The sequence below is a fragment of the Talpa europaea genome, assembly GCF_964194135.1.
Source record: "Talpa europaea genome assembly, chromosome: 7".
Lineage (NCBI taxonomy): Eukaryota > Metazoa > Chordata > Mammalia > Eulipotyphla > Talpidae > Talpa > Talpa europaea.
Window position 1 is genome coordinate 85,488,946 of NC_140074.1, and position 16,939 is coordinate 85,505,884.

At 48.4% G+C, this 16,939-nt stretch overlaps 1 protein-coding gene across 3 annotated transcripts in view; it reads left to right on the forward strand.

Annotated features, from left to right (window-relative positions):
• Nucleotides 1-16,939, forward strand: part of ABR (ABR activator of RhoGEF and GTPase) — a gene marked incomplete at both ends in the record, with an annotated part of 132,654 nt that overhangs the window by 58,323 nt on the left and 57,392 nt on the right. For all 3 annotated transcript variants that reach the window (XM_084237187.1, XM_084237186.1, XM_084237188.1), the window contains 2 exons: nt 4,786-4,884; nt 12,460-12,645. In XM_084237187.1, the coding sequence (XP_084093313.1) occupies nt 4,786-4,884; nt 12,460-12,645 (285 nt within the window). The remainder of the gene's footprint in view (nt 1-4,785; nt 4,885-12,459; nt 12,646-16,939) is intronic.

Genomic DNA, 16,939 nt, shown 5'->3' on the forward strand with positions numbered 1-16,939 from the left:
GGAATAAAAATACTTTTGTAATGCAGATTAACCCTTCCGGTGTTACTCTGTGCCAGTTTTTTAATGGGTTGTCTGAATCGCCTGTTTTTTGTTTTACCTGACCAGGTCTTTTCTCCCATGTGCAGTGGCAACCATGTCCTTGTCCCCCACGTGGGTGTTTTCTGAAATGTGGGCCACATATATGATTACTTGAGACATGGTTTCAGGTGGCACCGGGATATATTTTTTAAACTTTATAATTAGGTATATATTTTAATGTATATTAGAAAAACATGACTTGCATATCTTTCCTGGGATTTCAAATATAATGCTTGGGCTAAGACTGTGCTTTTAAAAACTAAGTTGTAAAGAATAGTCCCAAGCAAATATTAGTGCAGGTGGTATGAGTATCACAAAACTGCAAAGGTGGGATATGAATAGCAACTGAAGTTTGCAAATACTGCTGGGCCCTGTGGGGTCTGTTTAAAGCTTCAGACAGTAGGGAACCTGGAGTACAGGATACGCAGGCTATATCAGGAGGGTGGGGCAGCTAGAATTTGCGCTTTGTCCTCTAGCAATTGCCATTCTCCTCTCTGCTCTATGTACTGCTGAGGAGGAAATAGCCAAGAGACCATCCCTGTGCCTAGTCCTAGGGAGGGAAGAAAATGGCTGGATGTCCCTGCATTGTCTTAGCTCGGAGAGGAGCTATCCATCCTGAGGTCAATGCATGGCATGGGTGTAACCCCTAAACCTTGTGGATCTGCTCCGAGCAGATCCTACTGGGTGTTCCTTCAAGCTGGTGTGGTCCATGGGCTGCCTTCTGCTGTCTGCAGCCTCTTAGCTAAGGCTTTGAATTGCAGCTGGTCCTGCCTCATTCTTGTCTTGGAGATCAGAACTCCTGAGGAGCTTGTCTCTTGGCTTGGCCTAGAACCAAACCTTTGGAGTCTTTATTTAGCCTCTAAACTCTGTAGGGGATCAGGCCAGAACTGGCTAAGCCTTGCTTACAGATTGTGTCCCTATCAGAATGACTTGACCTCTTGGAGTTGGGGTCCCCAGGCTGACAGACTGTCAGCCTAGTAGATTGTATAAAATACTGAAGATGAATGAGCCCCTGCAGCTTCATTTCATAAGCTCCACTTGGGGAGGAAGTGGGGACAATGTTACTCAGAAAGCAGCTTTCCTGTGTTGGGGGACAAGCAAGTTGCAAAGCTGCGGGGGGGTGGGGGTGGGGGTGGCCCTGAACTCTCTAGAGAACTTACCCCAGGGATTCTGGGCATGTGGGCACCTGTGGAGTGCTCATTGGGAGCAGAGACTGTCCCCCTCAACTTTGTCTCACCAGTGCTGGGAGAACATTGCGGAATGAATGAATGTCAAACCCTGATATTTTATAAGACAAGAATAATCCACATGAATTGGAGAAACAATTGTGAATTTCCAGATAATTCTAAAGCAGGAACATGTGGGGTCTGAGGAAAGAAAAAATGAATGGAAGAGGTTTTTGGTGTTACCTGAGTAACAGGCCTCCTGTTGGTGAGATTTGCAGAATTTTTTTCACATCCTTAAGCTCTCCGTCACTTCCATGCCAGCCAGCACTTCATAATGAATGTGGCACAGAGTGGGGACTCTTGACTGTGGCTTTTTGGAGAGCTCTTTCAAGTTTGGACTCTGCAGTAGGAAGTCTCTTGAAGAGAGCATCTTGCTGAAATGGACTGTCAAAGGGGCTGACAACAAGGTCCATGCTTATACCAGGATGGGTAAAGGCTGGGCAGGCTGATTGAACCACCAGCTCTTTGCCCAGTCCTGGTCCAGCCACCTCTACAATTCAGCTCACGGTATGCCCTGAGTGACTTCCTTTAGAGAGTGTTTCCAGACCCTCAGGCAAATCTTTGGTTGGCAAGGAACAGAAGGGGAATGGAGCACAGTTGGGGGTGGGGTGCTAGCCCCTAACAAGGAGGGCCAGTTCCCATTTTGTCCAGCTTGGGACGCAGCTGCGTTTATGCAGCGTTTAGGGACGTGACCATGGATCTGACCTTGAGGAGCTGGGGCTGGCGCCCTGCTCCAGCTCTGACCTTGTTACTAGGAGAGTGTGCCCCCTACCTGTCTGCAAGGCCACCACTCCAGGCAGCTATACTCTCTGCCTTGGGAGAATAATGAAAATACCTTCCAGATTCCAGTGACTTAATCCATGAAAAGCACTTAGAACTGTGCTTTCAAGTACTTGAAGCCATCAATAAATAACCATTGTTCTTCCCTAAAGTTTGGCGTCCATACTGGTTTTCTAATGCTGCTGAAAGAAATTGCCACACATTTAGTGGCTCAAAGCAACACACATTTATTCTCTTACGAGTCTAAAGGGGTTAGCAGGGCTACATTCCTTTTGGGAGCTCAAGAGGAGAGAACCTACTTCCTTTCCTTTCCAGCTTCTAGAGGCTTCCTGTATTCCTTGGCTCATGGCCTCTTCCTCTGTCTTCAAAGCTACCAGTGTAGCATCTTAAGGTCAGTCACAGCACCCCCGCTGGGGTCACATGAACTTGTCTCTGATTCTGACTCTGTTACCTCCCTCTCATAAGGACCTTTGTGATTACATAGGGTCCACTTGGATAATCCAGGAGCATCTCCCCCTCTAAAAATCCTTAATTTAGCCACAGCAGGAAGTCTCTTTTACCGTATAAGGCAATAGTCACAGGTTTGGGGGTAGAATGTGTATGTCTTTAGCAGAACATTTTCTTCTACCATAGGGTCAGATAGCATTTCAGACTCTAGCACAGATCTATTAAATGGGTAGCTGATGGAAGGCCAAGGATTACTCTCTCACCTGGGAAAAGGATGGAAACACCTGGGAATCATGCCACGGGGTGGGGGTGGGGGGCTAGAGGGGGGAGCAGCTCTTTCAGGATTTAGGATTCTGATGGCTGCATACACCCTTCTATCCTGTGTTAAGGTTGTGCATTTGAGGCCCAGAAAGGGATCTGTTTGAGATTCCAGGTAATCCAGCGATGCTTGGAAAAGGAACACAAGCCCAAAGAAATCATCAGAGCAGTGGGCGGGCATGAAGCTTGGTGTTCAAGGACTCTGCTCTGAGCTTTCTTAGCTGTGTGATCCTGAGCTAGTTAGTCTCTTCCCTCTTTTAAGCCTGGTTTATTGTTTCCAATTGTAGAATGAAAAAAATAGAGTAGCCTCTATGAGGGATTTGAGGGCTAAATGGGGAGAGTAGAAAGGACTTGAGGCAAGGCTAATGAATGCTAGGTGCCCCTTTCTAGGGGTATCACATGGTGCTGGGCTTCAGGAGTGTGCAGGGGAATGTGTTGCAGGTGCTTCAGCCCTTGGAAATCTGTAACAGGTAACAAGGCTGCAGACTCCTAGGTTGTAGGAGTTGACGCCGCAGGCCAGAGACCAGCTGTGCCATCAAGCAAGCTGGCATTTAGACAAGAAGAGCTGGGGTGGGAGAAGACATTTTAGGCAACAGGAGTAGCAAAAACTGAAATTCAAAAGCTAGAACACTCCTGGCATTTGAGAAGACAAAGAGCTCTGGAAGGGTAGGGAGAGGCCCCAGGTGCCACTGAAGGTGTCCAAGTAAAGAATAACCTGGATCCCATATCATAGTGTATAGTCATATATTTACTTGTTTTTTTATAATACAGCTGTTTCTCCACTAGATTATAAGCCACATGAGAACGAGATCTAATGTATGCTCGTTTCCCCTTTCAGTAAATATTTGTTGAATGAATAAATAAGTGGATAAATAACCTAATTGAATCCCCACATAATCACATTTTTTCAGGGTTGATATTAAGGCCTTAACAAGCATGAGGTGCAAGTGGCGTTCTCAACAGGTTGACCTGGCTCTGCTGTGTGGATGGGAGGGAAAGGTCAGTGAGAAGAATCCTGACAGTGGCATGGGATGCTGTGGACCTGGAGCACAGAGGAGGGGAGGGCGGGACACAAGGGAAGTCCTTGTAGGAGATCAGCAAGAGTGCTTTGAAGGGCTTGGGAACTAAATGTGGCAGGGTGGTGGGAGAGGGAAGGGAAAAGGGAGGAGGCTAGGAATGGCCCTTGGTGATCCTGGATGGCAGGAAATAATGTTTTCCTTTCACACACTTTCTCTATCCCAGGCACTGTGCTAGTAAATGGGCATTTGAGGCTGCATGGGGCATGATCTTCACAGAGGAACAGGAAGGAGTTCTGGAGTTGAGAGGAGGCCTGTAGGTCTGTTGACACTGCAGCTTATACAGTGAGGCAGTCAGGAAATGCTTTGGTGTTCACGGCCCCATGACCAACACCTCTTGTGGGACTGAACCTCAGGGACAAAAAGATAAGTCAGAGGTGTAGCTAGAAGGCCACAGCTGGGACTCCAGTGGCCAATTCCAACCACTCTGTATAAAGGAAGCTTGTACATCACTTCCTCTTGGTGCCCCTTCTGAGCCCTGTGTGTTCTCCGATGGACCATGCTCTGCCGCTGCCATAATTCTGTATCCTCCCCACCACGTGAGGTCAGGCCCTTTGTTATCGTGCTGAATTTTATAAGGTTAAATATGTTGGTGGATGGGTGGATAGATGCATGGATGGATGAATATCAAGTAAGGAAACATGGAAAACAGGATGGGAGGGAAACAAAACTAGAGGTTAGTAGTAGGAAGATGGATGATTATTTTTCCTTTTACATTTATGTATTTCCCAAGTTTATCTGGCTTTTATCCCCCATGAAAGTGTTAAAGAAGAGGAAAAACAAAAAAACAAGAAAACGGGCCACTTGAGATTTGGGCTTCATTCCTCATCAGTTGTGGCTTTGGGTTTGCTTTTGTACAGGTGGAAGCAGGGAAAGGCCTGGAGATGAGGAAGCTGGTGCTCTCGGGGTTCCTGGCCAGCGAAGAGATCTACATTAACCAGCTAGAAGCCCTGTTGCTGGTGAGTATATGTCCCAGGCCCTTCTGGACCCCCTGCAGGGCAGTGCCTCCTAAAACAGCTTTTGGAGTTGGGAAGGAAAGGGACCTGGATGAGCCCTTCCCTGTGGGCAGAGTCTCCTGGAACTGCTCTGCTCATAGCTTGGCATTGGGTAGCCACGGTCAATGCCAGAAAAGGCCTCTGCCCCTCCACCTGACTCTCCTTTGTCTGCCCTAGGAAAAGCAGGAGAAGCAGCACAGGCAGGTTGGGGATGGCAAACGCCCATTACCCATGACTATGGCACAGGCATTACTAGTCAGTCACAGCACTGGGGTGTGGAGGTGGCTAGCCACTGCCTCCACACTGTGCCCTCGGCAATCACTACCAGGCAATCAAACTGAGGACTCTTTGTCATTGCTGGTCCCAGTTCTTCCTCCTCCCTGAGAAAAGTGAACTTCCAAAGGTCTGAGGTTCTGTGTCGGGAAACATGAGATGGAGGGCTGTGTTTTGTGTTTTTGTTTTTTGTTATGAGAAGGGCTTTGTTCTGAGGTGTTAGACCAACCCCAGCCTTCTGTGAAGGTGCCTCAGTTTCCTCTCTAAGATGGAGGTGCTGTTGTGAGCATCGGTCTAGGAAGAGAATGCTCAAAGGTTTCTGAAATGTAAAAGTTCAACACAGATGTAAGATGTTTTGCCTTTGAGGAAAGTGCTTATTAGATGTGTCTAGATATTATGCAGAGTGATTGTGGCATATAAAGTTCTCTCCCTGGGTGTTTTGTAGTCTGAGACATAAGTTAGTGTCAGAAAAAAGAGGAATCAGAAATGTCCATCAATAGAAACTCATTCTAACAAAAATTGTAAGGTGCACATTCGGGTGCCTGTGGTGAGAGCTATTGTCACTCAGTGTCCCAGGGCACCTGGCATTTATCACTCAAGGAATAATTATCAAAATGCAACACACTTTGCAACGCACTGTTTTGGTGGTAGATCTTCCCAGGGGTGAATTCGTCAGTACGTGCAATGTTTTTCAAGTGAGGACAGCATGGCAGGTAGATAGAACTCCAGTCTGGGATCAGAACTACAGCACAACTCAACTCTGCCACTAATAGTAGACTTACTATTTTGCAAACTGTGTGTATTGACCATCAATGAATTGTGAAATCAGCATAGTGGGTCGAACCATTATTAAACAGGCAAGAAAAAAAAATGTAAGAATCAGTACTGTTTCATGAAAAGTCTTGGTGTAAGGGCAGGACAGGACACTGAGCATGTTCGCCACGATCCAGCAGACCAGGTAAAGGAGGAGTCAGAGTCCTCAGTGGTTTTGCAGGTTTTTACTGGGATTCACCCAGTACACAGCAGACAAGGGTGCTGGGGGGCCGGGAGGCTGGCAGTCCTCTCAGGCCCCAGCAAATCTTCACTCTATCTGGGCTCTCTGGCGTTCTCTCTTCTTCTCTTCTTCTTTCGGCTTGCATTCGTTCTTGGCTTCTCTTTCCGCTTCTGCTGGCATCCCCATGACGCCGCCCTTAAAAGCCCAGTCTCAGCCCAGGTGAATCCCATCTACCTATGCCCACACCCTACTCCAGGTGCCCGCCATCAGGCATGCATTCAGGACCATGCATTCAGGATCATCTATCCTGATGGCTGGAGAGCAGAAAAGCCTGACATTTTTCCTTACCCTACACTTGGCGCAGTGGGGGGGCGGGTGCTGGGGGGGAGTGATTGGGGGTGTGTGTGCGCGCACGCGTGCGTGGTGGTCCATGTTATCTCTTACGTATGCTGAGCTTTGAGCAAGCCAGTGTAACCTCCTTAAGTCTTGGGATGAGAAGAATATCACTCTCTCTCTTTTTTGAAGATTTATTTATTTATGCAAGAACTGGGGTACAGGTCAGAGACATGGGAGGGGGAGAGAATTCACCAGAGACAGAGCAGGGAACAGAACAGGAAGACTGACTGAAATACACTGCTGAGGGGACCAGCGGGCAAGTCAGGAGAGGTCAGCCACGCCATGTGGGTTTCTCTCTGGCCGGCCAGGAATTGAACCTGTGCTGTAGAGGCTGTGGACAGCTTCACAGTGCGGCGCTCAACCCCCTGCACCACCGGAGAGGCCCCCATTCTCTCTCTTCATGGGGTTGCAAAGATCAGGTGATCCTTTCAGTCACTTGTTAGCTGAAGGAGGGAAGGACAGGCAAACGTTAATCAGACACAGTTGAAATGTATCTTATACAACTGAATTGCTGTACCAAGATGAGGAGGAAGGGTTGTCATTCCTGAAAGGCTGCTATTTTTTTTTTTTTTAAGATTTATTTATTTATACAAGCACTGGGTACAGTCAGAAGCGCGGGAGGGTGAGAGAATTCACCAGAGCGGGAAGCAGAGCAGGCAGAAGGACCGAAGGATCGAACCTGCGCTGCGGAGGCTGTGGGCAGCTTCGCAACCCAGCGCTCAACCGCTGCGCCATGAAGCTGCGCCACTGGGGAGGCCCTAAAAGGCTGCTATTTGAAAGGCCTTCAAACAAAGGAACCAGCCTGCCTGGTGCTGAATCTTGGGCTGACTTAGTTCTAGACCTTCTACAGATTATTGAACCTTTGTGCCTCGTTTTCTCCATCTGCAAACTGGGTAGGCATGCTCATGTTAGTCCTCTTTGTGGTGTGGTTGTACGGATCAGTTGAGTTTGCACCAAAGCTCTTGGAACAGAACCTAAGTGTTATATGATACTCTATTTTTGCCAGTGCTGGGAGAGAATGCAGGTCTCGGCCTGTTTCTGTCAACACGCCCTTTCCCTGAAGGAAGTGAAGGCCCAGTCCCCTTAGATTCCAACTAGATGGCACTTAGATTCCAACTAGATTTCTCATCTGTCACTGGGCCTGATTTCAGTTTCCGCTTGTCCTGGAAGAGATAACAGACTTAGAGGGGAATTCACTCCCTCTCTACCTTGCCTTTTTAATTGCTATTGCCCCAGAGATTTAAACTGAGAGGCTGGCCTGAAGTGATCCAAAGCAGATCCCTCCTCTACCCCTAACTCAGTTGTCATTCTGGCTCCCTTATTGGTTCTTCCTTAAGCATTGGGCAAGAACTAGCAGGCCTGGTCTGTGGCTGGAAGGCCTCAGGAAGAGGGGGCAGAACCCTGCACAGCCACAGATAAATAAGCCTCAGAGATAAGAAGTCAAGCCCGCCCTCCCCCTTGAGTTGGGAGTCCTCCGCTCTCAACTAAAACCTTTGCTCTTTGGGGTAATCTGACAAAGAGGCTCAAGGAGAAAACCGTTCCTCTTCATGTTACTCCCCCTCCCACACCCAGCTCTCCTCACCACCCCACCCCCATTCCCACAGCTCAGCTCCGTGTGTTTGACTGTTCTTAGCTTAACACTTCCTGATATGCAAACTGCTGGGTGTGTGTACCTAAGACTGTGTACACAGACCAGCCAGACTGGGACGCCACAAAGGAGTCCCTGGATTGCTGGCGGGGACAAGGTTTGGTATCTTCTGAAACCCTCCAGGTTCCTAGTGGGCTCAGATTGCTTGTGAAGGGGCTGGGGGCCTGGGTAGAGGAAGGGAAAGGAGACCAAATACGTTAAAGTCTGCCATTCCCCAAATACCTGTAATTCTGCATCTCCCCAACTCAGAATGTGCACAATTCTTCATCTCCCCAAGTCCTGGGTACTGCATCTGGCCTGCATCTTGCCTACAGCACTTCCCACTGCATCTCTGTAAAACAGGTTAATGATGCCTTCGTCCCTGTGCTCCCAGGAGGAGTAATTGAGGTGATGGGACCTCCAGGCCTCTGGAATAGGAGGTGAAGGAAGTGGGTTTCTTCCTCTGTTTTGGAAGTTTCTGAGAGACAGGCCAGACAAATAGTCCTGTGAAATGTCTGCAAGTTAGAACTCACCTGGTCCGTCTTCCCGCGAAACCAGGGTTGACTCTCAGGTCACTCAGGTACTCTTTGTAAGAACATGTTTCTCCCCTGATAAAATATAGAGCCAGGGCCCACCTCCTCACTTCTGCAACAGGATTCTAGAAGGAATGAGAAGGTAACTGGTAAGTCAAGCACTTTGGCAGAATAGCAGTGCTGGGTCAAAGCTCTGAATTGGGTTGCGTTTGCCTTTCAAGCACCTCTCCCCACCCCAAACCTTTATTCCTGACTTTGCCAGTTTAAAAACAAAAATTGCCTTAGGTCGCTGGCCAGCCAAGGGCACACACTCAGGCCTTCTCCCCATTAAGTTAAATAAGGGGTAAGACCAAAGGTCCCCAGCCTTGTCGTGAGAACTCTGACACCCTGGGTATAGGCCTTGTCCATGTGACCTTCCCCTGGTAAGCACAGTTTCTTCCCCTTTTGTAGACCAAGTAGGAAGTTCAGGAGGAAGCAGAGCGGTTGTGTCTTGTCTTGGACAGGCAGTACATAAGTGTTTCCCCAGCAACTTCTGGGAAATCCTGACCCCTCTGGCTTCCCAGGGCTGTTCCCTTTATACCTCATTTTCTTTGTCCCCTAATCTGTGTGAATTAAACCAAAACAGACAGAGATTCATGATTCTGGGGCTCCGTGGCAACTTAGAACCTCCAATGGGTCCTGGGTAAAGGTGAAAGGGATAAATTAGGGTAGTGACCCTGAGGCCAGCTCTGTATCCTCTATGGATGCTGGGAGCCAGGAATCTGAAGGTGTCCCCATTCCTGGTTCCTTCTGTTTCTCCACCCTGCTGCCCACTCAGGTCTTCCCAACCTTCTAGGCCCTGTTCCCTTCACCTCTGTGAAGCCCTCTGAGCTGCACCAGCATAACCTTGGAATCACTTGGTGGTTGTTTATAGTCCAAGTTGGATAATATCCTCCCTATTTTGCCCTTTTTAACAAATCATTTCATCTGTGTTGATCCAGTTTACCTATAGATTATATCCCAGAACAGGAATTGTTAATCATAAAAATGATCTCCTGAAAAGAAAATTGGAAAATCACTCTCCTGCTTAAAACCCTCCAGGAAAGCCGGGTCATTGCATGGCCTCAAAAACTGAATCCCGGGCCTCCCTGGTGGCGCAGCGGTTGAGCGCTGGGTTGCAAAGCTGCTCACAGCCTCTGCAGCGCTGGTTCCATCTCCGGCTGCTCCCCGGCCACCAGAGGAGGGTCCCACATGGCGCGCAGACCTCTCCTGCCGCCCGCTGCTCCCCTCAGCAGTGTACTTTGGTCCTTCTGCCTGCTCTGCTCCCTGCTCTGGCTCTGGTGAATTCTCTCACCCTCCCGCGCTTCTGACTGTACCCAGTGCTTGCATAAATGAATGAATGAATGAATGAATAAATAAATAAATAAACAAATAAATAAATAAATAAATCTTAAAAAAAAAACGAATCCCTTCCCTTACCCACCCCGCCAGTCCTGCTTTCGCTCTTCTCCTCCCCATTGCCCACTGCACACCGGCGCACAGGTTTTCTTCCATCTCCCCTCTCACCACACCTTTGCTGGCCCCAGGACCAGGTGTGGAGGAAGTCTGCCTGGAACCCTCCCCCTTTCACCCCTGATTCCACTTCAAGGTATATGTTCCTTCTTGGAGAAACTGTCCTCCTGTCTCAGGAGGTGTCCCTTCATCCAGTCATTGCGTTCACCCTCATATGTAGTGATGTGTTTGATGGTTTCCCTGTGTTTTGTCTGTCTCCCTTATAGAGGGAGAGTTCCCAGGGGGCAGGGATTAGATGTGTTTCATGAATCACAGGACACCCAGGTTTGGCCTTCCAGTAAGCACTAGACATAATTTGTGAGGTGCATAGTAATAATAGTTGCAGCAAGCATTTATTGCTTCCCTTCTCTAAACTAGACACATACAAGATAATTTACATAAATTAGGGCTTTGGCCTTCCCATAATATTATGCATGTTTTATAAATGCGGCAACCAAGACCCAGAGATGCTAAATGACTTGCCCAAAGCTACTTAAGTGACAGAGTTGGGACTCAAACCCACACTGCCTGGCCTGTACCAGGTTGAACCCCATCCTACTTCCTAGCAAAGGACTGGACATTAGGGTTAATTGGTTCCAGTGCTGAGAGGATCAGAAGGAGGGCTCTGCCCTTTTTTTCTGCCTAATTTATCATCATGTCTGGACTTTCTAGAGCTGGGAGAACAAAGGGGCCAAGGACCATAGTTTGGACTTATGGATAGATGGGACTTCCTCTTGCAGGCAGAGTGGCTCTGCCACCATCAGGGTGAGGCAGACAGGAGGATGGAGTGAAGCCGGACTGTGAGTTTGGCCAACTTGAGCTGGTGGCCATCTCTCAGGGTGACCCAGCCTCCCGTTGTCTCCCTCAGTGCCAGTTTGCCCTCCAAGACAGCAGCTAAACTGTTGCATCACCCGTTCCTTCTCTGCTGCAATGCTTCTCTTGTCGGGACGTTCCCTACCTAATCCTGTGAGACAGTGGGGGGCAGCTTTTGTGCCCCCATACCTGTCCCCACACTTCTCCTTACTGCTTCTGGGTCTCCAGAGAGACCCCAGCTAACTCAAAGGCTGCTTTTCACATGCCCTTCAGCTAGATACAGAGCATCCACCATGTCTGACTGGGCTCTTCCAGGTGAGGCACTCTGCCTTTCCATGCCCCCTGTGTGGAACGTTTCCACACCCTGTCTCCCAGGCCTTAGGTGTGCCATCTGGGCACACCTAAGAGAAAGTTAACCCAGAAGGAGTTCTTTACCCTCAGATATCAGGTTTTTTGTTCCAACTATAAATTTCAAGAACTTTTCTCCTGATTATAAAATATTAATTCATTGTAGGTGGTTTAGAAAATTCAGGAATCATACTAAAGAAAATGCACCCAAGCCCCATTGTCTCACAGTCCTGCTGTCAGGCATTAAGATGGTGGTTCAGCTCCCAGCTAGTGCTGGGGGATGGTCCTGAACCAGGGTCTGACTGTCCCCTCTCTACTTGTGAAATCTGGAGCATCCTGGTGTAGACAAGTAGTGATGGCAGACAGATTCATCAGGCTTGTCAGCCTTGGCATTGAGAAAGAGGCTGAGACGACAACAGCCTTGTTGAGAAAGCTCAGTGTGATCATTTGGAATGCCTGTCGTGGGTGCAGGAGATGGGACAGCATGTGTGTGCCACCGCTCACTCTATACTAAGTGATGGGGACTTGAAATATCAGAGCAGTTGGTCTTGGGTCTCTCCAAGACTCTCTCCCCAAATCCTAGCACCTTGTTCTTTTTCTAGGAAGGAAACAGCTAAGGACTTGAGTTCCGGGTCTGTTATCCTCCACTGAAGGGTGACAGGGAAGCGTGAGGTCATTGTGGAAGAAAGGCAAGGATGGATCCTGTTAAATCTACAAGGGAACCCAATACAGGCAGGGGTCTGGGATCCCTCTGGAAGGAGGTTTGATACCACCACGCTTGCCAGGCAAGGTTGCTGGGCCAGGCTCCAGCTGGGGCCTGTCAGTTTCCCTGTCCTTGCTGTAGCACCAGACTTGTGGGGGCCTGAAATGGCAGCGCTTTGATATGAACCACATCTCAGGCGCTCTGCCCTCAATGGCCTTATCTAAGCAGAACTCTGGTGGCAGCAAGGGCTAATCATTGCCCTGGGCCTGTTGACACTGATTTATTTGCCTCTCACCTTCACTCTTTCTTCCTTTTCTCCCAGCCCATGAAACCCTTAAAGGCCACCGCTACCACCTCCCAGCCTGTGCTCACCATCCAACAGATTGAGACCATCTTCTACAAGATCCAGGACATCTATGAAATCCACAAAGAATTCTATGACAACCTCTGCCCCAAGGTGCAGCAGTGGGACAGCCAGGTCACCATGGGCCACCTCTTCCAGAAGCTGGTGAGTCTCCCATCAAAGGAGCAGTCCTTACAAGGCCTTGCTGAAACTGCTGATGTTGGGAGCAGACCAGTCAGTCTCAGCCCTCTTGGTCTCCTTGAAGGCCTGGCTTATTTCTGAGTTCTGGAGGAAAGCCTTGCTATTGCTGTATGGGAGCTGGGGCCTGTTGCCTCCACTCCTGTGGCCCCCACTGAACCCTAGAATGCTTCTAGGAATGCTGAAGACAGCATCCACGTGCCTAGGTGCTGCTGGCAGGGCACCATTTCTCTCTCACCAAGGGGGTGCCAGGACTGGAACGAAGGCTCCCCTGCTGGGGCTTCAGGACCCCTGTCCTCTAGTGGGTGTGTAAAGACTCTGTCACCCAAGACCTGGGGCATTCACTGCACCTCAGGGCTGCTCCGGCAATGAAATGGTCGGTGGGAGGCCGTGTCAGCTAATGACCCTCTCTCCTGAGGCCCAGGAGCAGAAAAGCACTGAGAGCACAGGAAGGGCAAGATAAGAGGAGGTGGAACACATGTTTTGACTGGCAGATGGGAAATGCAGAGGTCACTGCTTCCTTCACACCCTCTCCCCTAACTCTGTGTCTGTCTCTGGCTGTGTCCCCTGGAGGACCCCAGGTTAGACATATGGGCTCTCCCCCTATAACTTCTGCCAGCCTTGGCAAGAAGGAGACTGGGAGTCAGTAGCCACTGTTCTTTGGGTATGGACAGAGGTGGGGTGGGTGGGAGCCATGCCTCTCCTTGTCCACCCTTCAGGGCTAGGACTTGATGAATGGAGGCTAATTCTTTAATGCCCACAGCTACCCACTCCTCTCCACCCATTCCCAGCCCCTTTTGCCCTCACCTGGACCACTGCTGTAGCCTGATGAATGGCTCCTACCTCCGGGCATGCTTACTCTCTACCTCCCACCCCTACCTAGCAGCAGGAGAGAGTTTTGTAAACTCCTGAACAGACCTTGCTTCTCCTTGCTTAAATCCTGACAGTGGTTCCCCCTCGCCCATTGGCTAAAGACCAGTCCCCGAGGAATGACTTGGTGACCCATTGCATGCTGGCCTCCATCCACCTCTAGCCTCTGACTACTGCCTCTCCGCCCTCTGTGCCCCGCCCACATTGAACTTTCTGTTTTGGTTCACATTGCAAGCACTCTCAATCTCTCTGTACTCACAGCTCCAGCAGCCTGAAATATCCTTCCCCATTTTTGCTGGCTTTTCCCAGTAAGTTCCCAGCTTAGAAGTGACCTCAGAAAAGCCTTCCACAGCTCCTTGAACACAGTCCTTGTCCCCTCAGTAAACACTTAAAACTGCCTGACTCCCCAAAACCATAAACTCCAAGAGGACAGACTGGGGTTTTTTTTGTCATTAGACCCCCAGAACCATCCCAGTACTCAATGCATAAACAATGAATGGATGTAAATGGATGGATGGATGGATGGATGGATGGATGGATGGATGGATGAATGTATGGATGGATAGGTGAACCATGACCTTAACCATTGGCACTTGGGAAAACTTGGAAGGCCATTGAGGGAGACATCTCAGGACCTGATGTCTGTGTCCTGAGACACCAGCAGTGGTATAGGACAAGCAGTTTCTAGATCCAGGTCACAGATAGGTTTAAATTCCAGTCGGCCATAGATTAAGCTTTTAACTTTGGGCAACTTACTCAACCTCTCTGTGACTCAGCTTTCTCCTCTGTAAAAATAAGGTTAATAATAGTATTTATATCACTACATTGTTTTGAGAACTAAGCGAGTTAATGCCTAAAAAAGTGCTTGAATTAAGGCTTGGGACTACTTGCTGCTGCCACTACTACTATTTATTGTTGTTGTTGTTGTTATTATTATTATTATTATTATTAAGATGACAACCCAGAAGGTGGTGTGGTGAGGGAACTCTATGTTTCTGGTCCTGGCAGACCCATAGTGCTTTGCCCCAGTTCAGAGACCGTGAATACCTAATCAACACTCTGGCCTCACCCCTGAGCTGATTGGCCTGTGGGCAGCCTCTCTCCTCACCCCTCAGAAGGAGCAAACCTGGTGGGTGAGGACTACAAGAGGGCAAGTAGCCCAGAGCATAGTGGATAGGCTGCCCTCGTTTAGATTTATCATGTGGACCCTGCTGTCATCAGGGTCGCCCATTCTGATCTTGGCTCCAGGGGTCTGGTCATGAATTTGCTACCACTTTTTCTGCCCCAGAATCATGCACTGAGGCCCCTCAGACTGCATGCTTGGGAGGGCCTGGATGGAGCTGGGACAGACTGGGCATCTGGAGGCAGTCTCTTTTCAGCTGGTCTCTGGGTATTTGATTATCCGTTACTGAGAGAAGGGAATTAGCAGCTCTGCTATTTGTTTTATGAGGTCATCCCAGTGCCAAGCTGCTGTTTCTAAGCAACCCCCACTTTACAACCCCCACTTCACAGGCGGGCCCTGGCAGGCCCCGCCTAGACCCTACATACAGATCAGGCTGCACCATGGAAGCAGTGTTTGGGATGGCAGGTGACCTTCTGCTCAGGTGGCGCACCTCCTACTATACCCTTAGGCAGCCAGCCTTCTCCTTCTCATGGAAAAGGGGGATAAGGAGAGCACAGTCCTGGGAGAAGAAAAGCAATGATTTTTTACTTAAGTTTAGAAAGCAGCTGGCTAGCACATCCGCTGTGCAATGGTTCCCCAATGGGCCAATACTCCCCCTGAAATAAAGACAAGCTAAGGCCCTCCTACCCCTTCCAAGATTTTTCTTTTGAAAAGCCTGGTCTGTCTGGCCCTCGCTTCTCTGCATCCCAGTTCTCACTTTCCTCTCTGGCTTTCCTGGGCCCCCCTGCCAACTTCCCAGAAGGGCTCTACCTCTCCTCTGGGCAGCTCCAGGTTCTCCACCCTACTTCTTAGGTTCCTTAAGGAGCCCCAGGATTCTGTAGAAAGCAGCATGGTCACTAGTGAAACTCAGAGCAGCTCACTATCCTCAGCACCCCGGTGGCAGCCCCTGAAGAAACTTCACAGCAGCTGAACCTCCTTGTTACCTCTTTGGGTAAAAATGTTAACCAGGAAATCTAGAGAATAATTTAGCAACTAGGTACTCACCTCCCGGAATTAACAGATGTTAAGCTCTGAAGATATATGGGCAGGCTTTTTAATCAAGAAAATAAAGCATCACCAAGATAAAGTCTCTCCCTCCCTCTCCCTTTTCTCTTACCTTACCACCTAACCTGAAAGCAGCTATTGGCATGAATGGACTGCAGTTGGTATTGCACGTTTTCTTGGCCCTCTGTATTCACGGCAGTGAATCCACAGATTCAGTCAACCACAGATGAAAAATAAATACTAAATAGTTAGGTTTACAAGGGTTGCGTCTTTACTGAACTGGTACAGACTTTTTTCTTGTCATTATTCCCAAAACAATAAAACAACCATTTATATAGCATTGACATGGTAGTAGGTAGTATAAGTCATCTAGAGATTATTTAAAATACATGGGAGGGGCCTTCCCTGTGGCACAGGGGTTAAAGACAGTGCTATCAAGCTATTGGCAGCCACTGCAGCACGAGTTCGATCCCTGGCTGGCCAGGGAGCAACCCACATAGTGCAACAGACCTCTCCTGCCTCGCCCGCTGCTCCCCTCAGCACTGTATTTCAGTAGATTTGCCTGTTCTGCTCCCCACTCTCTCTGGTGAATCCTCTCACCCCCCACACCTCTGGTCTACACCCCAGTTCTTGTATGCATAAATAAATCTTTAAAAAATAATAAAAGTAAAATACATGGGAGGGTTACCTGGGTTATATGCAAATATTTTACCATTTTATATATGTGACCTGAGCATCCATGGATTTGGTAGCAGCAGAGCTCCTAGAACCAATCTCCCATGGATCCCAAGGGATGGCTGGACTTTTAAAATGTAGATAAGAGATAAAATATGTCATATTTTATGTCTTTTGCAATTCAGTCACCAGTTCATTATCAATTTCATTCATTGTGAAGTGTGTTAGTGTTGCTATAGTAGATCTAGTTCATTCATTTTAACTACAACATGTATGGGTTGCCCTGTGTGTGAGCATTTGTTTCCACTCTTGCCACAGAGGAGTGAATGGCCTTGCTCACACATATGTGCACACTTACATGCAAATTTCTCTAGAGAACAGTTCTTTTCAATAGAGATATAACACATGCCAAAAGTTTTCAACTTGTTACTTTTTTTAAAGTAAAAATAGGTGAAGTCAATTTTAAGAATGTATTTTACTTAGTTCAGTAGATCCAAAATATTACCATTTAATTTTTTTAAGTTTATATTGATCTCACTTGATTATTAT